Source organism: Amblyomma americanum, chromosome 9, assembly GCF_052857255.1.
Source record: "Amblyomma americanum isolate KBUSLIRL-KWMA chromosome 9, ASM5285725v1, whole genome shotgun sequence".
NCBI lineage: Eukaryota > Metazoa > Arthropoda > Arachnida > Ixodida > Ixodidae > Amblyomma > Amblyomma americanum.
Genome location: NC_135505.1, coordinates 115,985,727 through 116,013,676, shown reverse-complemented (window position 1 = coordinate 116,013,676; position 27,950 = coordinate 115,985,727). Strand labels below are relative to the sequence as shown.

At 45.5% G+C, this 27,950-nt stretch overlaps 1 protein-coding gene across 1 annotated transcript; it reads right to left on the bottom strand.

Moving 5' to 3' along the window:
• Window positions 1-298: 298 nt before the first annotated feature.
• On the bottom strand, window positions 299-27,770 carry LOC144103607 (venom metalloproteinase BumaMPs1-like). The gene is made up of 14 exons (XM_077636279.1): window positions 27,661-27,770; window positions 22,788-22,960; window positions 20,625-20,717; window positions 19,546-19,684; window positions 18,632-18,801; window positions 14,626-14,697; window positions 14,369-14,505; window positions 14,222-14,271; window positions 12,695-12,803; window positions 8,029-8,190; window positions 6,463-6,601; window positions 3,712-3,843; window positions 1,314-1,554; window positions 299-324 (listed from the first exon to the last, which is right to left on the bottom strand). The coding sequence occupies exons 1-14, from the start codon at window positions 27,704-27,706 to the stop codon at window positions 299-301; spliced, it is 1,689 nt and encodes a 562-aa protein (XP_077492405.1). The 5' UTR covers window positions 27,707-27,770.
• Window positions 27,771-27,950: the final 180 nt, after the last annotated feature.

Sequence of the window (27,950 nt, the reverse complement as noted above, 5' to 3'; positions counted from 1 at the left end):
TTCTTCCTCCGATCGTCCTCGTCTCTTCTCCGGCCCAGACACGCTACCTGAATCCCAACAACTAGTGGCAGCGGTGGGATGCTGCTACCTGAATCCCAACAATATACACCGAAGGACCGGGGCCAGTTCTGTGTTCCTGTGTGCCTGCTGTGCATATGTGCCTGTTGCGCGGTACTCTGTTCGGCTATAACTTGCTTTGAACCGTTCTCGGCCAGGTACTGTGCGAAGAAAAAACCCCCAAACTGCCCCGCCCATTCAGAGTGCTTATAGTGAGAGAGGCAGCAGCACTGCACACTCTTCAAGAGGGCCCCGTTCCAAGCTCTCCTGCACCACACGTCTGAGGTCAGCCCTTTTGGAGATTATGTGCGATCTTTGGGCAACCATATGGACCATGTGGTACAGGACCACATAGATTCATCATTATCAGAAAGGGAGTAAACGAGAGCTTTCGGTTACGACGTACGACGGCGCCGCCATTTGTCATTGAAACAAAGATGTGTGTATGTATAGACTCGAATTTATCCGACGTGGAGTGTGCTCCGTCGGTTAAGCCTAACACCCCTGCCCGCTAAATCAAAGTTGCAATGGTAGACACATCATCACTGGTAATTCTTTGGAAAAGAAAGCCAAAATCTAGCCAAGCATTGCTTTGCATGTAAATGCATTCCGTTCTTTGTCGACACAGCAGTGGTGTTTCTGCATAATGACCGACGCACAAGGGAGATAGCTGCGGCATTGCACATTATCAGGGAGAAGAATGGATGTGTTAGTGCACCTTCTGTAACACTATCAGCCAGTGAAATGAGCCTACTGCATAATGGATAACGGCTCTGCATACACGTATGTGCTTTTGAAGTGGCTTTAACTGTGGTAAGCACGTCGCGGTTTCACGCATGTCTTTGACACAGCGCATGTGCGCAGGTATGGTCAGTGTATAAACTGACACGTGTCTTCCAATAAAAGACAGTTGTAAGTTCAGTTCAATCTGTTTGTCCTTTCTTGTTCTTGTCTTCGTCCTGTAGTGCTGTTACATAATACTGAAGAAATACCAACAAGCCCAAACAGCCGTTCTTCAGTGGTAAATGATAAGAGTAACAAATAGATGTCTGCAAGCGTATTATGTCCTGTCTTTGTTGCTGTGATTTTGGTTTTATGAAGTGTTCTTCTTGCCGGAACCTAACGATGGTCTGCAGTATGTATATAAATGCACAAATAAAAACAATGCTACATCGTCCGCAGGTAATATCCTAGGCACTTCAGCCAGTTTTTCGTTTCATTTATTATTTTTTATGTTTGTTTATTTTTTCTACCACTTGCGTAGCGCGGGTTCCTACCCGCCGGCCACCACGGACGCGGTCCGTACGTAGACGTGGCCGGTGCTGTCCACGTGTAATTCGTTCCGTTATTGCAGTAGCAGTCACAGCGGGAACCAGTGACACGCGTAGTTGTGGTCGGCGCATCGGTTGGGGCTTCAGTCGTGCGGACTCTTGGAGCCCGGGTTGTTGCCTCCGTCTCCGCGCGTGGCTTGTTCACACAAACGCCTTGGATGCAAACCTGCAATGAGAAGGAAACGTTCGAGCATTATTCGCTGAGTCAATCGAAAGCGCAGCCTACTCCGGTCGCGTACAAATTACTATAGTCGGATACAACGGATACAACAGTCCTCCTAGACTCCACAGCAAACTTTGGTCCACGGCTACCGATGCAATACCAACTAACCCGACTGCTTGATGTCGGTCGAGGGAAGTGCGATAGTGATGTACCGTGACCCCGACGAGAGTGCTGCTTCCGCATAAAGTCCACATAAATTTATTTATTTATTTCGGAATACTGTCAATCCCTTCTTGGGATTTTTACAGATGAGGGCAAAACATACAAATATAGGTTCAGTGCTTATATTTTTAGAGCCAAAAATAGAGGCAAAACATGCAATACACATGACAATAATAAATAAAGCAATCGAGCGAGTCATAAAACTGATGATAGCACTTGAATACAATAAATACACTGACAGGAACACTGTATTACAAGGTTATGAACAAGGTTATGGTGAGAGGAATGTAAGCACAGAGCTCTCAGCGAGGGTAAAAAATTTGTCTATGGTGCGCTGTGCTGCGACTGATGGATGCAAGCGATTCCAATCTCGGACAGCTTGTGGAAAGAAAGAATATCGGAAAGTATTACTGTGGCAGAAATATTCTTCAAGGGTGAGTGCATGCTTGTGACGTGTTCCTCTAGTTGTGCTTATACGAACAAAGTCTGTGGGAGACATCTTTAATGCATTATTAAGCAGTAAATACAAAAACTTTAGACGGTGTAATTTGGCACGGCTGGACAGCGTGTGAAGCCCAGCCTTGCGTAAAAGATCTGTGGCTGAATGCATGCGTCCCCTGCATCACACTGTCCCAGGCAGCGCACTATCGAAAACACCCACTCCTCATCTAACGGAACCCTTATGATAAAAGCCCGTCTATACTCTATATCTTACAATTGTTTGTAGTAAAATGGAACCAACGAGCCCGAGGCTACGGCTTCCACAGCGGTACCGTCTTTACCAAAAGTAGCCGAGCAGCCACGACGGAAGCGGGCTGTCAGCCGAGCGCCGGGGATTCCGGGCGCCGGCTCGGCTGCTCAGTTACTTTTGGCAAAGACTGTACAATTGGACCGCGAACGCGTGAGAATGGCACACTTGTGGTAGCCTTCGCCTCATGCTGTTGGCCTGGGTAACATTCGTAATGACCAGTAGGCTAGAGCGTAAGTATTCGGCTGCGACTGGCTACAGCACCAGTATCGACGCCGCTTGCCCCATCAAAAAGGCAATATGCAAAATTTCGCAAGTGTGCTTTCCGACGTATCAATGTTGCCACAACAAAGATGGCCGATCATGCGTTTCCAGCTGAAACAAAGCGGGAAGGACAGGTTTCTTGTTTGAATATTTCAAAATACGTTCCATGCATTCCATGCACAGACTTAACACCTGTACTGCAGGCATCGCTGTTCTTTTATAAAGAGCTCCGCCAACTTTGTTATGTGGGAAAGCGCACTTGCGGAATTTTGAGTATCCCAAAACGATGCATCCCTTCCGACCATTCGATGCGATAGCATTCATTGCTTCAGTCAATCACAATAACTTTATTCTAGAGTCGGACTTAGATAGTCGCCTGTTGGGTAAGGCTCGCCAAGTGTGGTCAAAGTCTCCGGATTGTGGGTATTGTGGGCAGGGGATATGAAAAATCAGGTAAGTTTAAGTGGTGTTGCATGTGAAAAATACTATATACTTAATTTTTGCGATATGGTGAAGACACTTGAGACAAATTTTGTCACCGCAGAAGCCGAATGAGTAAAAGCTGTGTGTAGTGCACTCTACAGTGGTTTATATTTTGCTAAGGATTGTTGTGTGGTGAGACGTGGCTGTGGTGTAGAGAGCAAGGAGTTCATTTGGTGGCCAGCAGAACGCGGTTCAACTATCCGGCGTATACTCCTATATAGCACTACAAACAAATAACTTTGGGAATATTAAATTGTTTAAAGAGCTACGAAGTTCAATCTGTTTATGGTAGGTTATACGATCGCACCGGCAACCTGTTAGGCGGCCAAAGGCAACAGCCAAGTTTAAACTGACCAAACACAAGTGAGGAATACCAGCACACCCATTCAAGGCAATACAACATAGACAACAAATAAAGAGAAATGATTTGGTTTTTTTTTTACCTTAGTGCCTCCACAGCTCATGTAGTCAAGTGCGTCCACTTCTTGGTAGTAACGCCACATTAGGCGGCCATTAACATAGCTGGTGTCCCTCTTGTAATACATGCACCGGACCTTGCAAGTCCGTTCACTGACCTGCGGCGAAGTAGAATACAAGAGCCCAAATCGTAAGGCGCATAAAAACACAAAAGTTTTTGTAAGCAGATTACGCTACAGACGTCTTGCACTGACACCGTGGTGGTCGCCATGTTAATCAACCAGGAGTATACACTATAGCCAGGTGCACGGCAAGAAAAGTCTCATTTGTCTAATCCTTTCATCATCGCTACTCGGACCCACTTGCAGCTTAGAAGCTGTATATCCTGCACAGTCATGGCGTTCATGACGCCATGTGCAAGCCGTATATAAGGTGTATTCACGTGACGTCACCAGCCTTGCTTGAGCGCTGTATCGGGTGTTTCAGCGAACTGTAAAAAAAATTGAAAAATAGGCTTTTTGGGGTTAAAATATGGCTTTTGAAGCATAGTATTACCGATGTTGGTGGGCACCAGAAAGCCGGTGAATCGTCTTAACTAGTAAGCTTGTTGACTAATTTTTAATAATTAAATTTTTAGCTAGTAATGTTAGGCGCCTAGTTGCCGTTAGAGATTTGTAGCCGATCGTTAGTAATAGCCAGGGACTACGGAACAGGGGGGGGGCAAAAGAGGCGGTCGCTCCCCTCCCCCCAAGTCGCCGATTGCTTGCACTTGGGTCAGATTTCTGACAATTGAAATACTTCAGCTCTAGGATTCTTTTAATGCAAATCACAACGGGGCTGAGCTCTTTCGCTTCGTAGCCAGTTGTAAAGCATTTCGTATAATAGTAACCTAAACTAGTCATGACCCAACAGAAGTCGACTGTCTGACTCGTGTACATGATCATGAATAGCAGAATTCAAACAAAATATGCACAAACTTTTTTAATGCAATTGATCACTTCTCATGCTTAAAGCGTCCCATTTCACTTCGTTTTATATTGCCGTGAATATTTGCACCGTTTGTTCGTTCGCGCTCAAAACCACCGGCACGCGGCTTTACCATTTTGTTTTGTAATGCGAGATGCGACCAGACATCTTCATTGATCTTGACCGCGTGCAAATGCTTCCACATTTTTCTAGATTGTCGCAGTTGCTATTGGTTCTTTCTCTCGAAGATTCCTTGCCAGCTTTAAATTGAGCGCGGCCAAGAACTGCAGGCATTCAGTTCGATGACCGCCGAGCACGTTTGTGGCTATCGCCGCCACCGAGTCATTCAGTTCCTAGTGGGCGCGAGTCAGCCCCTTAAACAGTTTCTTTTGGAAGCCTTTTCGTTGTCTTCCTGACTGCTGGAGTGTCGTCACCACAACGTGACATTTTGCATCAACCTTTGAACATTGAAAAATAAAAAATAATAAAAATATAAAATTTATTATGTGAATGAGCATTAAAAAATAATAACAAAATAAGCCCGAAATCTCTCCCCCCCACTAGAAAAAAAAAGTTCCGGAGTCCCTGATGATAGATAGTCATATCAGTTTTTAGAATTTCGAAAACGCGATTACCCTCGCTGCTGTGGCCCCACAAAATCTGGCTGCATCGTGCGAAAATATATGCGCTTTCGAAAGCATGCAGGCAAAGCAACTCCTCCAGCGCACGTAACTAGTCGAAAAAGCCAAATTTTTTCGAGCCACAGCACCGAGGGTAATCGTGTTGTCGAAATTCTAAAAACTGATATGACTATTACTAACGACCGGCTACAAATCTCTAAATGCAATTAGGCGCCTAACTCTACTAGTTAAAAGCTAATTATTAAAAATTAGTTAACCAGCTTATTGCTTAAGACGATTCACCGGTTTTCTGGTGTCCGCAAGCACTGGTAATACTATGCCGTAAAAGCAATATTTTTATCCCAAAAAGCATACTTTTTGAAAATTTTTGAAAGTGTTCGTTGAAACACCAGGTATAATATGGTGCAGAGGGCAACGCGGTTGGCGGCGACATCCCAGCAATCATCGGAGAATTTATCGTGCCATTTCACTATTTCAAGCGAACTTTGGGTGACCTCCAAAAAGCTCGTCGCTTTAAAGATGGTACTCCGTTGCTTGATGGCGGCTAGTGGTGATACAGAGCATTATCTTCTGTGCTGTCCTGTGTACAACGCGGAAAGGTATATGTTGCTCGCTTCCCTCAAGAAGACAGGAGTCCCTCACAGTTCCCTTCAGCACATTGTCTGCGCCCGCGTGGAAAACAGTCGTGCAGAAAAGAGGCTTCAAGCCTTCTCTTAAAGTTCCTCCAGGACTCGGATTTGGACTCCAGATGGTGACAGCAGGAATTGACTGTTGACTGTTGCAGGTGATTGTATTTAGGCCTATCTAGATCATTCAGATGTCAGGTATGTGCCGGATTTGTGAACCATATTTAGAATTTAAGTATCGCTACGGTGGGGCAATTTCTGGCAGAATCCTCAAGGCTAACCACACCTGCAGCACGCAACAACCTCAACCTATCGATGCCAACGATAGCACAGCACTCAAACTTTCCGGAATTGACACGCGCGGGCATGGCATTCCTTTCACACTAATTATGGACCTAACCGTAGCCGGTTCTTGGGTAAAACCTCACCCGACGGCGCTAGCTCCATAGAATGGCGAATGTTATGACGTATGGGAATAGCATCCTTATGTCAATGAAAAAAGCAACAGGGGACAATGAGGGTATCGAAATAAAAATTCTCTTACCGTGACGTTGTCGATGACAGCTTGGTTGTCTTTGATGGCGTCCTTGCAGAAGTCTGCAGTAGCCACCACTGAGCCCGGGTAGTGACCCTGGACGATATACCCTTTCCCCTTAATCGTCCAGCAGTCCTGGCCAGCACGCCTGGAAGAAGGCAGGTCGGAGAAGAGAACTGTTATAAATCGGGACGCCTTTTAAAGGCTTGCGTTTAGAGTTAGCATTAGAACCCTCCTCAGCGGAAAAAAGTGTCCGGTGTCAGCGTCCGGCATGGGAAGCCTCGGGGAGAGAATGAAAACAAAGGGAAAAGAAGGAGAGAGGCAGAGGGCAGTTGAAAGTGAATAGAGGGCGTTTCGGTGCGAGGCCAGGGGTGGCGAGAGGGAAGCCGCAGCCGTCAAGCAGAGTCAAGGGTTGGGGGTGGAGGTACGGCATGGCACACTGTGTTTGGTGGACTGGGTTCGCCACTGTTAGGAAGAAGCGCTAATGAACTAATTAAGTAATATTGTTTGGGACATCCTGTTCTGCCTCCGCACATCTCGGCCACACTTTTTAGTTAGGTAATTTATGTTACCGAGGTAAGCTGGGAAGAAAGGAAAGATGAAGAACGAAGAACAGTTAGGATACCCTCGACATAATCATAATACAGGGGCTTATATGAACAATCGGTGATAAAGTAAAGTGTGTCCGCAAATTCTGCAATTGGAAACAGCAAGTTTTCAGGTTCTGTTTTTTTTTTTATAGTATTGCGCGGGGCCTTAAAAACTACAGAAATAAGGAATGTATGCCCCAAATGTGCTTTAAATAATATACTGCTGCACTGTTTTCGCCTCTACCTTAGACCACTGCCTAGAAACTGGAGTTACTTTACTATTGTCAAGCCGAAAAAAACTTGACCGTAAATTGGCTAAAATGTACACTTAGTTGATGTCAGGGCTAAGCGGAATTTATCGACTAATATGAGTAGATTTAATACCGTTTCTGCAAGCTATCTTTCTAAGAAGTAGAAGTTTCAGTTTTAGGTAATAGATAACTGTTGAAAGCTATCATCAGTAGGGTCTTGAAGTGGGCTAGTTGGTGAATTTCGCATGGATTCCTGTTAGCAAAGCAAATGAAAATAGGGGCAAAGAAGACATTCTCCCAAGGACAACATCAACAACACACGAACTACATACACTGAGGAGAAACACAACAGCGACCGTATTTGTCGTTTGTGCATCTTAGTCCGCATCTTTATTTGCGCAGCAAACCTGAACTCATGCAAGGTTATTAGGCTTCGCGAATTTTTTGGTAGCGATAGCTGCATATGAAAGCATTTCGAGCCTTCAGCGTGGCGGTGGCGGCGCGTCACCCTGTGGCTGCGCCGCAACGCTATCACGTGGTTGGCCACGTGGTGCGGAGCAGTTGCCGGCGCTGTGGCTGATCACGTGGTTTGACACGTGGTTGGTCACGTGACCAAGTTCCCCTCGGCCAGCTGCAGCTATCGCGTCACTCCAGGTTTAACCAGAGCTAAACCACCGCCAATTTTTTTTTTATTCCACATTCATAGTGGTGCAATGCGCAGTTTCTGGCCTCACCTGACAACGTACTGTATCTGGTTCAGGCTGCACCAGGAAAATCGGTGGTGACTGGGGCCCTTGTTTATGTAGCTCATGATGTGTCCATCGTTCCAAGAGCACTGACTGGCACCCGGATGTCCGTAAGTCGTAGAGGCTTCACCGTCATGATTCGCACCTAGACTTTCATGGGAGACATAGGAAAACAGCCGATCAGAATCAGGGTTACAAAATTTCATTTCACAATAAGTTTTTCAGATAAGTATTTATTAGTTTTAACCTTTAACCTTACACGCTAGCCTCCAGATCCTGGTCCATAGCCCTTATCTCTTAGCCTTAGTCCTTAGTCTTAATCATGCGGATTCCTAGCTAGCGATACACCTCCTCACTCAATTTTTTATAGACAGGTCATCGGTTTTCTGCCGACTATTTATGGACTGCCAAAAAAATTCTTGTGACAATATTATACAAAACCACCAAATTAAAAAAAATTAATCTCTAGCGAAAATGCTGCAAGCGACAGTATTTGGTGTGTCGTATTTTTTCACTAGAAAGTACCGTATTGGTGAGGACACCAGCTTCGATATGTTCGTTTCAGACCATACATTATTTCTTATTTTAGCCCTAATGAAAAAAAAGGCAAGACATGATATGAGGTAACTGCGGGTTAAAATTAAATACTTGGGTCAGCATAATTTCTCGCTTCGGAAAAACCGTTATGGATCCCATCAAGCGCCGATGAACACTAGAAGCAAGGAAGACTCATCTGCTGCAAAGAAACGTAATGTAATGTATTTTACGAAAAATCACTGTTTTTCCACTGCTATAATCTGTCCGGAAGCCGCCGCAGTGGCTCAGTGGTTATGGCACTCGACTACTGATCCGAAAGACGCGTGTTAGATCCCGGCCTCTGCGGTCGAATTTCGATGGAGGTGAAATTCTAGAGGCCCGTGTACTGTGCGATGTCAGTGCACGTTAAAGATCCCCAGGTGGTCGAAATTTCCGGAGCCCTTCACTACGGCGTCCCTCATAGCCCGAGTCGCTTTGGGACGTTAAACCCACTAAATCAAATCAAATCAATCTGTCCCGAATGCGCAACTGTTATTAGGCAGCCTATTTACCCTCGAGGGTAAGGAGGGGGGGGGGGGGGGCGCTTGATACAAATCAGGCATTCGCAATACACATCATATTGACGGAACCAAGACTCCAGGTCGAATAAATCAGGCTTTCGAAATGGACGAGTCCGAGTTAACAAGACTGCGTCTGAATATATTTTAAGACATAAAGCATCTACGAGACTGTTCTGGAACGCCGTATTCTTTCTTTTGTGTGTGTGTGGGGGGGGGGGGGGGTGGTAGCGGGGTTGCGATGGAAACTCAATAAAGGGTGCCGTAAGAAGTCATTGCTCGGCAGCGTTAAGGACTAACAAAATGGGTCTAACTTCAAGCAGACATGAGTGAAACAAACAACTGGAAACGCTGAGCATGGAAGGAGGCCTGCTGTGTCGATAAAAAGATGGGAGATAATGCTCGCACACTATTACGCCAACTCAACTACAGCTGAACCTCGTTATTACGAAGTCGAGGGGCCCGGCGATTACTTCCTTATAGCCGTAGCTTCGTTATAGCCCGTGTTGACCGAGCCTCGAAGGGGAGTCGTCATTCTTTCGTTATATCCATTATTTCGTTATAAATTGTTTCGTTATAACGAGGTTCAACTGTATATTCCTTGCCACATATCGAAAAAGCTTGTCAGACGCATCTGGTGCTTGAAAACTTGCTCAGCATTGTGCATTGTACTGTACAGTGTTAAATGTTTTGTTGTGATGGCTCAAGGCGGCTTTGTCGTTTGAACAGTACCAATAGTATCCTTAAAGGTGCAGCCTCTTTACAGAGCTAGTAATAGTTTGCATTAACGAACTATTACCCACGAGACCGATCGATAGCCTGTCTGAAATATTATTCAGCGTGACATCCGTCCTCGTTTTCCTGGCTATATCATCGTATGCAATGGTTGTGTGATAACGAACGCCATTCGAGATTTTCAGCTACTGAAAATGTCTTAGTTTTCTACCTAAATCTTTGGGGATCAGAATTGTATTTGTCGGAGGAAAGAATACTAACTGCGCTACCTAAGGTTTGCTTCAATGAGCACTTGACTTCCCACAAGTGAAACACATCCTTACTGACTCGAAGGGGGCCTGTCGGAACTATTAGCTGGGTTGGATACCTCCTCTCGTAACGCGCATCCTACAAAATTGCTGTTGGTCCAGCGACCCTCCAAATTATAACCTCATCTGGGCTCCCGGCTACCAGGGACTCCAGGGAAATGAGTTAGCCGATCATGCGGACCGCGCGCTCTCTCCCCTGGCACTCAAACTTGCTCAGGAAGCCTACTCCGAGCCTACCCAATCTCTAATTACATTCAAAGACATCCCTACATATTATAAGGACAGTCATCGTCGCTTTCCGGAACCCTGTAAGGGTATCTAGACAGCAGACTAACGGCTTCTTAAAATTTTTACAAATACAATGCTGTTCCCGGCAGTATTGAAACATTTCAATTCAGAATTTGATGGGGGCTGCAGGCTGTGCGGAGCGACGTTCTCGGAATGTTTTCCATATGGTCTGGGCCTGCCCTTCCAATCACCACTCTTCCCAATTCGTCATCTCTCAACTCTTCTAGGGAGGCCTGGGAGGCGGCGCTGCTCAGCTGCCATGACCTGCAGTCCCAACGGACCCTGGTCGCCAGATCGCGAGCGGCGCTAGACGCCATTGGGACTCAGGAATAGGAACTCCACCTAGATTTGTGAATACCTGGGCCATAGGGCCTGGGCCCAAACACCTCCTTGTAAATAATAAATGTTTGCCACAACCATCGAACACGGGTGAAAAATGTGATCAGTTTCAGTTGCTCGAGTACTCGAGTACGTGCCATGGGCGGAGATGGCACTGACCGCTTTAACAGCGACCCGCACGACGACAAATGCTCGTATATAAATCTTTACAGTAATTCTCTTAGCAATTTAAGCTTTCCTCACGATTGGCTTATAGAAAGCCTGTTTCAGTTGAACGTAAAAGTTTCCAGAAGTGGTTTCCACTGATAGCCTTCAGCAATCAGCACGTGCACAGTGTGAGGCTGGCGTTCTGCTCGCCTCAGAAATGCCGCCCTTATGTCACATGCCGCAGGAATACGTCTCAGAAATATCCAGAGTGAGAAACACAGCTGTCCGACGGGGCAAAGCAGTGCAACACAAGACTTAACCTGCTCGGAGCCAGTTGCGCACTAATATACACGTCTAGCGGTCTCAAGACACTAGATACCAGCACGGCCTTTCTGCACCTTTCTTTTTTTTTTAGAGCGATAGCTCTACTCCTCCCGTACAAGGCTGAAGGTCACGTGGCTCTGAAATTTGACCTTCGAACAAGGAGGAGTGGAGGCGTGGCTCTAACGTCATGCCACGTGACTCGCCACGCATCGCCACAGCTGCGCGCTTTGTGCCAACGGCACTCGCTCGCCTGAAAATATCGCATCACGTGACTCGCCGCGCCCCGAGCGCTCTCGTGACTGTGGGAAATCGCGTGACGCACCGTTTGCTACATCTAAGCGCGTGACGTTTGCTTACCTTCGTTCGCTTACCTCAACGGCGGTTTCGCTCGTCTTACTAGGTTCGGCCGGGTAGAACCACAGCTAAATGCTTATTGTCCTACTTTAACAGATATAGTGTGAATCTGGCTTCCTCTGAGGTCAGTGGGGCGTAATGTCAGAACCAAAAACTCCAACGCCGACTACCTGCACGCAGTGTACAGCTACGGGTGTTATCCAAATGAACCGAGGAGCGGACGTTCTCAAGAATGCGATCACGTGATGTGATGCCAAAACGGGCGATATTCTATGGCGAGGCTATAGTCTCGCCAGTAGCCAGTAACGCGATCAACCTCAATTCACGTGGCCTTGGCTGGCTTGGATAGTGCGGGCATATGGTGGGAGTGATCCTGTGGGGTGGGGAGCAATACAACTATCTCATACTCCCAGGGTACAGCAAAATCTTTTCTTTCTTTCCTTCTTTCTATCTCTTTCTTTTTTCTTTCTTTCTCTCTTTTTTCTCTCTCTCTCTTTCTTTTTTCTTTCTACTTTTCCTTTCTTTCTTTCGCTCTTTCTTCCTACTTTTTCTTTCTTCCTTGGCAATCTTTAAGCACATGCAAGTATTATTAAATCCGCAAGGAAGTGCCTCGCTTTTTTAATACTTTCATGAGGCGCGGAAAAAAGTGGCGAAAGAACTTGTGCTCACTGCTGCCTACTATTGCACGACTATCTACTCACCGAGACCCACTCGGACTTTCTTGGATTATATCGGGCTTACTTAGACTATGAACTTCATGAGAGTTAAAGCCCAAATCGGGCCGGATATTTTCTAATGACTTGATAGCTCACTGGGTTTTTCATATGCGTGCGCTGGATGGCAATCAGTGGTTTAAGTTGTTGCGAACGTGAAGCCATTTCAGGGAAAAGAAGATGCTGTGAGGAAAGGAAAGGCGCGGTGACTGTCTCACTTTAGATGGAGGCCTCAACTACAGCCGTGCGGGGATGTATGAAGGTAATAGAAAAGGTAGAGAGGAAAAAGAACTGCGGGTACGTACCACGCGCGTTGTATGTACGAACCCGCCTTGAGAAGTTATTTACTTACACGTGAGCGAGCTCATGGGTGAGAGTGTGAGTTCCCGTGTACAGTCCTGGTCTATCCTCTCCGAGGGCCACTTTGGAGTAAGTGCAAATGCTGGCGACGTAGCCGATTCCTATAAAACGGGACACGGTTTGTTTACGTGCGCAGGAATTGTGCTTCAATACAAGCTTATTACTTCTGTACTCATAGATATATTAAGGTTCATTAGGCTTGCAAAGTTCTTGCTAAAGCGAGAAACCGCTCTGATTTTTGGTTCTGATATGATTCTTGAAATACTTTGAAAAGAGCAAAAAAGGGACGTCGACTACTGAAGTACTGCTGGTCTTAGTAAACATCTTAGGTGATGTCTGGGGGCTCTGCTTTCGTCCCCGCCTGGCCTTCCTCGAGTATTTTATGTGAGAGCTGTCCACGCGCTGACAACAACCGCTTTAAAGCCGGTATATCTTCAGACGTGTCAATCTTTAATCTACCACCCTCAGTTGCCCGCTGCAAAATGTGCAGTACCTGTCTGTTCCTTAATATATTTTATCACATCTTTGCAAAGTGAACTCATCTCCTGCATCACATTTTCCCTGGACTATATTCAAAATTGTGCCTGCATGTTTGGCATACCGTCCCTGCAGAGCTAGCGGTTTTTTCCAGTCGTTTTTTACCACGTACAGAATCAAAGTGGAATCACCCTTCCTGCACCGGCAGTAACTATTAATGGCTATCAACGTTTCAAGAACGCCTTAGTATTGTGGGTAATCTTATTTGTAACTATTCTGAAAACGATAGCTCCCTTTTTTATTTACATTGATCGGAATATATCTGCAACCGATCCCCTCCCTAGTGCCTTTGACCCTGAGAGTGTATGAAATAAACACATAAACTGCATAAAACGGGCACTGTTTTATGTGCATCTGCTCGTGGCGGTCGGAACCAGATATAAACATCATAGCCGACGGCTTCTCCCGCTTCCACCTTATTATATTGGAATGCGCTACAGTTATACACAATGCATAGCAATAAAATTCCAGCAATTCTGGACGATGCATTTTTCAACGGGAAATAGTTCGTGAACTCTATTTTCTCCTATAACTGAATGTTTCACTTTAAAAATCAATATATCCGCAGATCTCCCGTCGGCAGGCTTGCATTTTTTTTTTTGCTATTAACGTTCTTGCTATACTCAGAAACGTTCCCCATCAGTTGTCATTGGCAGTCTTAACTGTTAAATGTGATCGATGGATAAATGTCAAAACAAATATTTCACTACGCATTGAAATAATGGACTGTTACTTTCAATATTTCTATAACAGTACCTTACAATATTCCAATAGTCTAAATTTTTATCCAATAATGCTAGACATCGAAAAGTAGTGAGAGCTCAAAACTTGCGAATAAGTATTTTTTTTTAAGATATACTGCTCCCTCATACAATTTAACCATTTTATTGCTCCCTCTGTAACCGCACAATCTTATATTGAGCTTGGCTTCCACGCAAACGCGATTCTGACGCTTGTGCTGATATATCTTGTTACCACTCACCTAAGCCATTGACAGAGGCCTTTCCGTTGATCACCGTGTACACGTCTCGGCTTTAAAAGATAAAAAGACAAAAGCGCTAATAATCAGATCGAAAAAAAAGTTGCGATACCAACAATGCCCATGTGATATGTAGGAAAGGCAGTATACCCTGTCATTAAGTACACAACATCTGGTTGTCCATATTTGGTTTCCCTCTCGTGGACGTAGCCTTTTAAATTACTCAGTGTTCCTTCGTCAAAAATGTATTTGTCATTTTGGTTAGCCAGAACGGCGTATGATTCGTTCTGAAAGAAAAAATAAAAACAACGGAGGCACTTAATACAGTAAAAGATTAGACAGTAAAAGGCTACATTAAAAGGTGAGGCTACAAAGATGAGGCGATACAGTAAAATATGAGACTATACCGTGCTTTTGTCCATGCCAGTAACCATAAAACTAATCCTGGGATTTTTCGCCGGCCCGTATCTCAAGTTAACCTGTAAAATAGAAATGAAACGGTTGTGGGATAGTGGTAGGGGTAAGAAGAGATTATTTCTCCTCATACCCGCCAATTCTGGACAAACGCATTTTTGAACGGGAAAGTGTTTATGAACGCAATTTTTTTCATACATTGTAAGATTGCATTATAAAAATCAGTATATGTAAAGATACTCCTTCGGCAGTCTTGCTGTTTTTTTGCTATCAACGCTTTGGCCATCGTCAGAAACATTACCCGTTGGTGTTCTGTGGCAGTTATTAGTACTCGATGCGAACGATGGAAGAACTTTAAAAGAAGGATGTTGCTCTGCATACGAAGAATTTACCATTACGTTAAATACTTCCATAACAGTACCTTACAACATTTTAATATTCAATGTTTTTGTCCAAAACTTATGGACTTGCACCCATCCCTTTAAGCCGCGCTCCGGCATTCCCATCCTAGCATCTTCCTTAACAAGAAAGTTTTTGTGATCATGTCCAACATCTTATTTTGAATATTAGAAAACTGTAATCTACTGGTGCAGAAATACAGAAACTATTGGTGCCTTCTTCCGATATACACGTATATCAAAAATGTTTCTTTTATAGTGTTAATAGCTGGAGTCTCAAGTTCTCTCATGACAACAACCTCCACGACTACCTGCGACTGTTAACTTCGTTTCCCTATAAGCTGTACTACATACCAAGTGGCGTATCTTTAAATCAAAAGAAGAATCCTCTTTGAAAGACTACCAGTAGATCACTTTCTTCAAAATAGAGTTACACTTGAGCAATATGAACGAGAATGTGGACAGAAATTAAGCGCTTTAAGATGCTTGTAAACAGAAACAATTATATCAGAGTACAGAAAAAGGCCTAGATAATCTTAAGCAGCAAGTACAAACACGGTTTGCAAAGCAAGCGCCCAGTTATGTTTAATTGTCTTCGTTTTGCGTTGTATGTAACCACACCTGCAGTGTCTAAAAACTGAGACAACAGTATCTCAGAATAATAACACTAAAAATAATAAAAAAATTAGTAGTGGTTACACTCCTGGTAACGCTGATGACGCGCGCCAACCGGTTCCCTTGTGCTTCTGCAATTATTGCGCTTTTTTCTCGGTGCCGCTGCCACACATGACCGGGTGACTATTGTGATAATCATTTGGAGCGTTTACATCAAGTGCTATAAAGTCGAGAGTAGTCTTGTCACGAACTTGAGCATCTTGTCTTATATATATAATTGGTTTTTGGAGAAAGGAAATGGCGCAGTATCTGTCTCATATATCGTTGGACACCTGAACCACGCCGTAAGGGAAGAGAGAAAGGAGGAAGTGAAAGAAGAAAGGAAGAAAGAGGTGCCGTAGTGGAGGGCTTCGGAATAATTTCGACTACCTGGGGACCTTTAACGTGCACTGACATCGCGCAGCACACGGGCGCCTAAGCGTTTTTCCTCCATAAAAACGCAGCCGCCGCGGTCGTTTTTATGGAGGAAAAACGCTAAGGCACCCGTGTGGTGTGCGATGTCAGTGCACGTTAAAGATCCCCAGGTCTGCACAGCGCTTTCGGGCAGCGTCCCGAGAGCGTTCGTCCTCTATTCAATGCGCCTGACTTTTGTGGCTTGGACCCGCCGCGGCGGCTCAGTGGTTAGGGCGCTCGGCTACTGATCCGGAGTTCCCGGGTCCGAACCCGACCGCAGCGGCTGCGTTTTTGTGGAGGCAAAACGCTAAGGCGCCCGTGTGCTGTACGACGTCAGTGCACGTTAAAGATCCCCAGGTGGTGGAAATTATTTCGGAACCCTCCACTACGGCACCTTTCTTCCATTCTTCTTTCACTCCCTCCTTTATCCCTTCCCTTACGGCGCGGCTCAGGTGTCCGCCGATATATGAGAGAGATTCTGCGCCATTTCCTTTCCCCGAAAACTAATTACTATTAATTATTATTATGTTTGTGGCTTGGGGTCTCTCGCATACATGCAGCGTTCCGTGAACGATTGCTCCGCCTCGGCTATATTCATGCCCCTTTAGCAACGCAGCTGATGGGCACGTCGTCGCTGGCCGTTTATGATCGCTGATTCGGCTGCTACTGCGCACGCGCACGACGGTGAGCCGTGCAGTCATTTCAGGATGTAATCTTTAGCTGTGCTCCAAGGCCTTTGGCGCCATCTTGCAGCTACCGAGAAGTTATCGTTAGGCGCTCGGAACACGCGGCTGTGCGCTTGGGATCGTCACGTGATCACGGCTACTTTTTGGCGACGAACACTACTGGGCGTTTGTCATGAACATTTGTCTTAACAGGCAATGTTACTTACAAGAGCAGAAAGTTGGGCAAGTTGGTTCAGACTCATGGCTGGTAATGCGCGAAAGGAAAACACGAGTTAGAAAGAACAACACGGACATGACGAAGGAAAGGGCGTAGATAAAGGAGAATACAATATGCAGAGGCAGTTTACAACAAAAAAAAGATACTATGGCAAGACTGGCGACTATATATGCCTCTACTGAACGGCCGAGAATGAAATAAGAGACGTTTCGTGGCGATTGAAAAACAATGCCCTACTCTTTTAAGCTAGGTTGGCATGCAGTCAGACTAGAAGTTTCCCAGGATGGTGTTTGATGCGTGGCATGTATATTCGTTAGTAAAACTGATAGTATAATAAAACGACTGAGCATATTTTATTATGATGCTGCAGTGTCAGACCGAGTGTATACATGCTGTCTACAGCTAACGTATCCGCGAGGTCTTGGAATTTCGAGATTGCAGAAAATAGCATCTTCTCAAGGTAATAGTTTGAGAGACGGCTAGAGAGTTGGTGTTTACCAGGTAGAAAAAACACGCAGTTAATGGTAGTCAGAGCCAATTTACCATTACTGTAAAGTTTAGCGAAAAAAAATATCCGACACCGAGTTACACGGAACCACAAAGGGCGAGGACGAGGATATTCGAAATGGCATCAGCAGGCAAGCTAGGTGGTCAAAGAGCAAGTTTGGGCTAGTTGGTAAGGCTTGGTTCTGGGGTAATAATAATAATAATAATAATAATAATAATAATAATAATAATAATAATTGGTTTTGGGGAAAGGAAATAGCGCAGTATCTGTCTCATATATCGTTGGACACCTGAACCGCGCCGTAAGGAAAGGGATAAAGGAGGGAGAGAAAGAAAAAGGAAAAAAAGAGATGCCGTAGTGGAGGGCTCCGGAATAATTTCGACCACCTGGGGATCTTTAACGTGCACTGACATCGCACAGCACACGGGCGCCTTAGCGTTTTGCCTCCATGAATACGCAGCCGCCGCGGTCGGGTTCTAACCCGGGAACTCTGGATCAGTAGCCGAGCACGCTAACCACTGAACCACCGCGGCGGCTCAGTAGCCGAGCACCCTAGCCACTGAGCCACCACGGCGCCTCACCCCTAAAGTGGTTCTGGAGGGAGGCTTATCATTTGAGAGATGCTGGGTTCAATCCCCAAAGCCTCCAGTTACCCACAATTTTTTTTTTTGATGTGTTCAAGATTTTCCCCGGTTTGGTGCTCGGTTCTTCCGAGGTGAAAGGCTTGAGAAAAGTGTCTTGAACCAAAGAGTCTCCATTATCCGTCCAGGGGTGTGATGTTGGTCAAAGGCCCTTTTCCAAGGACTCCACCCCTAAAGGTCCGAGCACCAATCCGAGCAAAATCTCGTGCCTGTTAGAAGATCGGTAGGTACGCGGCGACTCTGGGAATCGAACCCTGCACCTCCCAAAAGCGCGGCGGATGCTCTACCGCAAGTGGACTTGCTTTTGCCGCACTGAGCCCTCCTTCAGGAGCTTGGTGGCATCTCCTGTCGCCCAGTCTTTCAAAGGGTGTTCTCAGGTCATCCATTCGTCATAATGAAAAACGAAGCTTCGTGCGAAGGTCGTATTGTTGCCTTTAAACGTTGGCTCTGAATGCGAAATAATGTATCGCACAATACTCACCGAGTTGACCATGACACACAGATAGATCAACAACTTTTCGTTTGTAGAAAAGTGACTGTGGTGACGAGTGTCCAAGACGAAGAATAATTCAACTGTCACGTTTTCGGGAACTCTCGGAGGCTGTGGCTGATAACCTCGATTCCATCTCTCACTGATAACAGCTTTTTCGCCTGAAATGATGAAATCGTCTTTTATGCACGGCGGCCGTCATTAAAGCCAGCAAGTGAGAGAGATTAGCGCACGAAAACAAAAAAAAAGCAAGTAGCGGCTGTTAGAGGCAACAGGTAAGAAGTTTAAAAGGATATAGTTATTACTAGCTGAGGTAACCACTATATGAGGGTCATTACAGGGATGGAATACAAATTATTTTGAAGGGAACACTAATATACATTAAATGTTCACGAGTTAGGTATTAATGTTTTGTTTTTATTGTTCTGTAGGCAACTAACTTCATGAGACCCTGTGATTTTTACTTCTCACGCTCGTTTTTTCATTTCTGTCTTGTGTTTAATATTTCACTTGTGATCCCACTTATTTCGCCTCTTCTAAATATTTTTGCAAAATGTGCTGCTTTCGACCGGCTTCAAAAAAAGGGGGCAAATGTCTGTAATAATTAGCCAACAACAGAATGAGAAGTATCAGTATACTTATATCTACCTTCTCAGAATTTCACATTTTCCTATTATAACATCATGTTTGTACAAGCGAGTAAGCCCGAAAGCCGTCTGCCAAGAAGTTGGGAATCTTTGCCTGTTTTGAATTGTTAATTACTATATCGGCATGCTTTTTCTATTATGCTTTCAGCTCCCTTTAGAGAAATCTACAGCAATGAAGGCTACGACGCTTTGGAGTCATTATTGAAAGATTCACCGATTACTGTGAGCTCTCTGAAGATACCGCATAAGTTCACTTACGTTCCTCGCTGTGAGCGAGCGCTTTATCCAGCATCTCATCTTGCTCAATCTCGTAGATTGCGTGGGGAACAACACCGTCTTCTGACCTTCCTGCTATTGGCAATGGCTCGATTCTGTGCTGTGGACCGACCAGCCCATTCTGGATGTATAAAAAGCATATAGCGCGTTACAAAAAAAAAACTGGCGTTAGCACTATTTTTCGTTCAATATTAAATGGTAGTAATTACCAAAAACTTCTCGCATTCTGACAATGGCAGCAAAACTGACTCTTTTAAGTGCGAGTCGTTAATCGCTGTTTACGTGAATGCTTCAAGATAAAGTAAGTTTGGTAAAATACGGAAGTAATTACTCACTGGAATCCCCCAAGCGCAGCCATACGGCTACAAATAAAAGCTACACAGCTTTCTCCCAAACTTCGCAGTCAAAGAAAAATTCGTCCCTGTCCGGGGTTCGAACCCGGGACCATCGCTTCACCGGAGCAGTCGCTCTACCAGCTGAGCTAACCGGGACGGCAAGCTTATGGTAGGGGTGAGAGCAAATTGATCAGTAATTAGGAGTGGGAGCAGAGTTGGTCAAATGTTTAAAGGAATTGACTAAGATGGAATAGATTTTTAATAAGGGAGTAATTACTCATTGGCACTATGAAGAAAACATGGTGCTGAAGTTAAACAGAAAAAGCCATTGCGCCCTGAAAAACGGTGTTCTGCATTTAGTACCTCGTACCTCAGCTCTGTTTCGAAGAAATAATAAACCCCTAAAAAGTTTTTGTTGGCGGCTATAAGTCTGTGCTAAGCAAGAGAACCAAGCAATTTATCTAGAACAACTGTCCCAGTAACCAACGTTGAATGTCGATCTAGGTGAACGGTGACAGCGTTAGAAGGCTGCGACCCAGGTGGTCTTCTGGGTATGGTTCACTCGGCTAGCCAGCCAAACAGCAACTTTATTATGAGTATTAACCAAACGCAATCAACACTGGCACAAGCTTTCTAACAGACAAGAGTCGTTAAGTTAGGGGCAAAAATAACCCAATAAAGTTGCAGCAAGCAATGCATAACAAGGTTTTTCGACGTAATACTTACGATGTGCAGGCCATTCTCATTTCTTGTTACGGCAACTGAGGCGATCTTTTCTTCGTCTTCGTAGAGGTCTCTGTCGATGTCTTTACCGTTGTACTATGAGGCACCATGAGGGAGGAAAATGTACAGATTATAGGTAGATGTGATGTAGACGACCAAACTTCAGTCTAATTTTCTGTTACCTAAGACTACAGGCAATCGTGTGAATTATAACCGTAAAAGGTGGATTAAGAACTGGAATTTAGATTAAACAGACAATACTGAAGCAGTCGTTGGCGCGACTGTACGCTACAAATAAATAGAATTTCTTACTTGCCGCAACCTTCCTTGCGCCACTGAGCACAGTGAAAAGTTTCAATTGAAATGTTGCTACACGTTTAAAACGTTTATAAAGGAGAATTATCTTTTTCAGCATTGCAATAGAAAATAATCGCGTGAAGAGTTAAAATAAAATCAGTCTCTAAAGATGCAGTTACATGTTATGCTGGCGAATAGGACTTTGTATACCAAGCCACAAGGACGTTCGAAGCTAACTTCTTAGGCAACCACGTCCTCTCCCTGGTTACCAGGGTAGAATAACTGCCGTAAAGTCAACAACAAATAACCACAGGCATTCCCTAGAAAAAATAATGGCGATGGTGAAGCTCAAATGTACACCTATTCCACGGCTACGCTGACAGCAAGCAATAATTATTACAACAGGACACAGCTTGTCCTGTGTCCTGTGTCAACTCAACTCAACTGAACTCAACATTGCCCCGCATCGCACGAGCTATTTCTTCGAGACACAGGCAAATAATTCTAAATGAAGTGGCTTTCTTTGGTATACATCCTGGTCGACTTCTTTGAGGGCGCACCGCCGCGGTGGCTGAGTGGTTATGGTGCTCGGCTGCTGACCCGAAAGGCACGGGTTTGATCCCGGCCGCGGCGGTTGTATACTGTGCCCGTGTACTGTGCGATGTCAGTGCACGTTAAAGAACACCAGGTGCACGGTCGAAATTTCCGCAGCCCTTCACTACGGCGTCCTTCATAGCCTGAGTTGCTTTGGAGCTTTAAACCCCCATAAACCAAACCAAACCTTCCTTGAGGGCGCACACACCTGTTCAGCGTGATTTCAATTTCATATTATGAACATCACGAACCTCATGTGACTTTGCTCTCATCACAAAAAATTCCAAGAAGAACATCCCGCACAGTGTCTGCTGCTCATATTTACATCCACGGAAAGAGCTCATCCGTACTCGCTAATAAAAAAATTTTAGTCCGTGAAACTCAGTGCTTTTTATCATTGCTGCCATTCGCCTCCCGCTATTACTTCAGTAACCAACGCTTTCTGCAGCGGTAGCGATAGCATGCGGTAGTCGAAAGTTTGATCTGTGAACACTAACTAGAGAGCGCCAGACACAGCACTCAAAAAGCATATGATTTATCGGCGTTATGCGCCCGTTTGTGCGCCTATTCGTGTTATTCTTGCTTATTGTATTGTGTCGCTGTGTTTCGAAGTCAGTTATCACAATGCTCCCGAACTATAACGCTGCTTCAATCAATTCAAAAAGTGCTGAGCAACACAGGCGTTGTGCGAGTTCTTTTTCGCCTAGGTTTGGTCTTAGTGCAGCTTCAGTACTTATTTTACGTATTTCGCTTAAATTAACTGTCCTGTTCAGTTTGCGACAAGAGTCACCCACTGAGGTCAGACTGCAAGGAGATTTCCGGTCGCCAATCTTTCAAGTGATGTTTTGTTTGTTTTTTTCGAGCACGTTCAAAAATTATGCGAGGAAGGTAGCTCAGAGCACAATACACATGCTGGGAAGTTGGCTTTCTTGGAAACCATCAAATGTGCCATTTTGTTAAGAATACGAATTTATTGGGTACATATTTAATAAGTACATAAATTCGGTATTGTTAAAGAAAATTGCCGCTATAGAGAGCGACCAGATAAGGCAACACATTCTGGTATCTCTTTCTCGGTAATTCACTGATAAAACGCGATAGCATTTTGATGTGAGGAGTCAAAAGGAATTCCCCCTCCCCGAATTTTCGAGCGGTGTAGGTATCAGAAATAGATGAAGAAAGCGTGCGAGGCACCAAGCTCACATATACTACACAGCACTTCATCAGTAAATCACTGAGCAATTTGTATAAGATTTCTTTTTTTTTTTTACTTACGAATAGCGTGACGGGTCGGCCATTTTCCTCCGTTAACACACGCAATGCGGGCGCCGCCACCGACGCTTTCCTGAGGTTGAGCGTCAGGTCATCGTGAAGGTGCATGACCATCCTCCCATCTGAGGATCTCTCTTCGAGCAGTCTGGGATAGACGAGCTTGGGCTTCGGCGACCCTGTACGAAAAAATCAGCCCCGACTAAGTGTCAGGGCTGGAACATAGTTCGGCCGTTCCCGGACTGTCCGTTTACAGAAAGCGAACTTGTTTGTGGACGGCGGAATATGTTTGGCCTGGGCAACTTGAGAGTTGGCAGCGTTACACATTTGGTTTGATATTTTAGCTTTATACATACTGCTCATCTAACTAAGGTCAGACACACAGGCTTAGTTTAGAAGCTTTGGTTTAGTAGTAGAAAAGATTCTTGTAAAGGGGGGGGGGGGGCGCTGTTCTGGGCAAGTTCTGGCCGTTCTGGACAAGGCGGCTCTTGGGCTCTCGCACAGTACGTCCACGGAAATGTTGCTGGCCCTTGGGGTACACAAAACACTCTCGGAGCTGTATTTCCCAGCTCGGACGACTCACTCGTACGAGCGCGGGAAGGGCCATTCTATACATACTGAAGATGTGCGAACAGCTCCCGGAGAGGGACTCGAAAACGCAGTTACCCACGCACATCAGTAAAGCTCTATTGACTAAACTCCTACCCAAGAACATGCACCCCGCTCACCACGAAGGCCGACGCACAGCGAGGGCTCGCGCCCTGCACACAAAATACGGCCGAAACGACAATGTGGCGTGCGTGAACGCAGCGGAATACCGGCAAACCCAGAGAAAAGCGTTTGCACTTGTCGCGGTGAACGGGAACGGCGCCCCGTTGGTGGTCGCGTCGATAGAAACCACCACCTCCGAGACGGCGGAGGAAGCGGCAATAGTCCTAGCTATACCGAAAACGCGTGCTGATATTATATTCAGCGACTCCAAAACAGCCATTCGCAATTTCGCGAGGGGCCGTATCACATCTACCTCACTCCGCATCCTTCAAAACACTCCCTTCCGATTAGAGAAGTTCAATTGACCTGAGTCCCGGCCCACTCGTCTAATCCAGGGAACGAGGCGGCTCATGCGCAAAGCCGAGGTTTTGTCGATCGGGCAGTGAGGGCGCCCTCCGACCCGAATTTCACCACGAGGGATGGGTTGATCTCATTTCATGACATCACCCATCACTTTAGGCTGGAGAGGCGCGCATGCATATGCCCCTCCCCACAAATCATTAACAAAAACGCAGCAAGTTACCTGGTGCCGACTGAAAACACGCTCCCTTCTGAATCCGGCAGTGCTTGCCCTCATGTACCCTGGCCGGTACGACCCAAACTGTCATAAATGTGGTGAAAGGGCCACATACGACCCTATTCTCTGGAACTGCGCAAATGATCCGCCTCCGGCGGAGTTGATACAGCTCCCTTCTCCCGAGCGGTGGCAGGCCGTGCTGGTCAGCTCGGGCCCTAAGATTCAAGTACGGGCAATCGAGCGGGCCAATGAGGTCGCCGCCAGCCATGGGCTAGCGGCCATCTGGTATGTGCCTCCTGCAGCCTGCTCTCGACGCAATAAAGGTTTTACAATCCAATCCAATGGCCGTATGAAGACTGCAGCCCTGCCGGGGCCCTGGTATTGGGTAAAAGATTAGACGGTAAATATTTGATTGATTGATTGATTGATTGATTGATTGATTGATTGATTGATTGATTGATTGATTGATTGATTGATTGATTGATTGATTGGTTGGTTGGTTGGTTGATTGCACAAACGACAAAAGTACAAGGAACGAATGGAAGCAGTGACTGAATGAAACCAGTTTCAAAATATGACAAATAAAAAATTCAGGAGGAGGCATGAACGGGTGTCTGGACCCATTTGTTCCATAGCATGACAACAGCTGTAATAATTGGGCATTTTAGTTCAAAGCAGCTTTTTTTTCTTAAGGGCATATAGCCTGAGTCGCTTTGGGACGTTAAGCTCCCATCAATCAACCAATCTCAAGTGCCTACACGTCTCTACACATCAATCTAATATTCTTGAGGAATTTCTTCGCAGTGATTTCTTGCGTTTTTCAATCAAGCAATAGTGAGCTCCTAAGAACTAATCCCCTCTCATCGTCCGCTTCTTTTTTGTTGGTCAAATATAAAGATTTAAAGGTACAAGGTTTGCTACAATAGTTTCCCGCAATTTTAGTTACATTAATTTGATTTAAGTTTCATTCGTTTCTTCGCTTTGTAGATTTTGAACTTTAAACTGTTCTGCAAGAAAAGCGAAATCTGCTGACGTTCATGACACTACAAGTGGCTTCTCATAAACTAAAATGTTAATGCTCCCGCTTCGAGGCGAGATAGATCGACTGCTTAAGCGTTAATGTCATGACGTACACCGGGCAGTCTGTACTTTCTCTGAAGATAGGTCGTGCACTACAAGAACGCATCAAACGAGATTATTCTCAAACAAGATAAATGCCGAAACCTCTTGAATAGTTTCGCTCTTTTACGCCGCTCTCTTAAGGTCAACACGCGCATTTGTTTCGCTTGAAAACAGTCCAGCGGAACACTGAGACTTCGCAATGACTTTTTCGCCATAACTTACGGAGCAGGTCGTAAAGCTCTACAACATTTCGGCCTAATTTTGCGGCTTCTTCTTTTCATCTTTACTCACTCTTAATCGTGAAAGGCTGTTTTTTTTTTTCGGAAAATGTGAAGCCTACATCTTCGGACAAGCAAGCATATGAGAACGTCTGCCTGCATTCCGAGGCTTCAGTTGTGACCACGGAGTAAGGTAGACAGGAGATCCGACTCCGTTGATGAGAGGTGGTCAATTCTGCTACATCAGAGAAAGCTTGGTGGGACATACAATAGATGGCGCTCTGATTTGGCTCTTACTAGGCTGCCTGGATTCCCGCTTATTTTGGCGCTGGCAGAACGCTACCGCCGCGCCACCTGTTCAGGGTCCGTGATGCTGGACGCTTTCTCCTCCAAGGTAGAGTGGATTTGTAATAATGGAGCAATTAGTCATTAGCATTCACCCAAGCGCAGCCGCCCGACTACAAAGGAAAGCTATAGAGCGTTTATAGAAACTTCGTAGTTATAAAAAAACTTGTCCTAGTCTGTGGGGATTCCCCTAAACATTGGAGTGACACCGTTTCTACTTTCCGTTGTTCATCAATTCTCTCTCACCTTACCCTTTTATAGCTATTCAGTTAACCTTTGCTGGCAAAGCGGCCGCCTCGGGCAGACCAAGGTCCCGGGTTCGAGCCCCAGACCGGGATAAATTTTTCTTCAACTATGAACTTTCTGTGAAAGCTGCTTAGCATCATTAAAAGAGAGAGAAAAAAGAGATAAGGTGAAACATAGCAAGATATGTCGGGGCAAAAATCGTAACGGGCAGTAAATTGGTTCCCTGGGCGACTAAGCGAGAGATCATTGACCCTCTACTCATAATTCGTAGCGGCATCGAACCATCCGTTAAATAAAGAGCGTTGGGTCGAACTGAGCCCTAACTCCTGATAAGGCCGCCTGGGGGCTCCAGTGCTCTTGCGCTTGCTGCAGCTGGAAACGCGTGTTTGAACCGTGGTTGGTGGCCGCAGCTGTCACATGACCGGGTTAATTGGAGAGATACGGGAAAGACCTTTGTCCCGCAGTGGGCTTCGTCAGGCTGATGATGATGATGATGATGATGCAAAAGGACACTTTGTAACGAATGTTCTGAATTTCTCGGCTGGCATCCGCTTGTCAAGCCCGCATACCGCCAACCGTTACTTATAGCCGCAGCAACTGAACGCCGAATATTCGCGCCTTGCGCTAATCCTTGGTCACTATATTCCCTGTACCTGCCTTCAGGTTACGCAGGACATTTCGCCGAAGATTACTTGCGTCGCGCGAGGGGCTTAAATTTCGCCAAGAATAAATTATAGTAGATAAAAGCCAACGTTTCGACAAGTGAGCAATCTTGGCCCTTCGACAAGAGGAAGTATCTCGAGTCCAGGCCCAGACGAAGGCAAGAAATATTGTCCAAAGATTGGTCAACGGACAAAGGCTTCCCTTTTACCTTTTGTTCAAGTCTCTGCCGTCATATTCAAGCCTACTGTTACAGCGAAAACAAAACCCAAGAAAAGGTATGGTTTTATCGTAGTTAAACTTAGTACACGTGCGAAAGCATGTGCTTAGCCTGGTTAGCTCATGGTTTTGCTTTGCTGGATCGTTGGCATATCTGACGACGATATTAGACTCAGGTTAAGCTCTGATTGAGGTTCGGCTGATCTGATCTTTTCGCGCCGCAGATGGAAGCTGACGAAGAGGATGATGTGCAATGGACAGCGCGAGAGTGTGTTATAGTTAAACACACAAAGTGATAGGCTGCGGCGATAGGAAGTACTCTCGTGCAGTGGCCAGCGAAGCTGATCTGTGCGCGCCACCACCAGTTTGAATCCGAGTCGCGGCAAATATTTATTTTATTTCTGCATGGGCTACTTATGTTAGGTTTGGCCAAGTTCACTCTCAAGGTAATCCTCCCATTGGCTCAGGTGACGCGACGCTCCTCAGAACTAACCCGAGCTTACCCGAGTTGCCACGAGGCTTCACACAGGATTCTTAGTCGGGACCACGTTAAGTAGTGCTTTCGCACTAAAACGAACAAACAACACAAGCGATCTGCCTAGACGCACGCATTTTATAATTCACTGATTCCTGATGCATGCATCAGCACGAATAGATTCAATGTCATACAATGACACCAATGTTGGCGTGAGTCAACATCTGTAACAAGACTCACATGAGATGAAAAGCAGTTTTCAAAGATGAGAGCCCTATCCTCTCATGACGCCTGTCATCGTCTTACCTCTCACATGCGCTACCAAGAGAACAAGCAAGCCGACGAATTTCATTGTGGAGGAGTCCACTGGCCACTGCAGAGCTTGTGAGATATACGCTTTTGTAGATGAGCTCAGGACAAGGTCACGAGACTACCGACTTCGCGGTCAGCGCCGGACATGATAAGGTCAACGTTTTTTTTCTTTTTTATACTTTCCGGCCGGACCTGCCATTTTAAGTCCAGACTGTACTTAGCTCAGTTCTGTCTCCGTGTGCGAATTAAGTATTTGAGCTGGTCGGTTACCTTCAACGGACCGA

Excerpts from the sequence above, each read along its gene's own strand:
- LOC144103607 (XM_077636279.1), bottom strand. The coding sequence starts at position 27,706 with ATGAAATTCGTCGGCTTGCTTGTTCTCTTGGTAGCGCATGTGAGAG. Across the intron at positions 14,272-14,368 it reads GTTGTGTACTTAATGACAGG|CCGAGACGTGTACACGGTGA; the intron begins GTATACTGCCTT and ends TATCTTTTAAAG. Across the intron at positions 8,191-12,694 it reads ACCCATGAGCTCGCTCACGT|TCTAGGTGCGAATCATGACG; the intron begins GTAAGTAAATAA and ends CTCCCATGAAAG.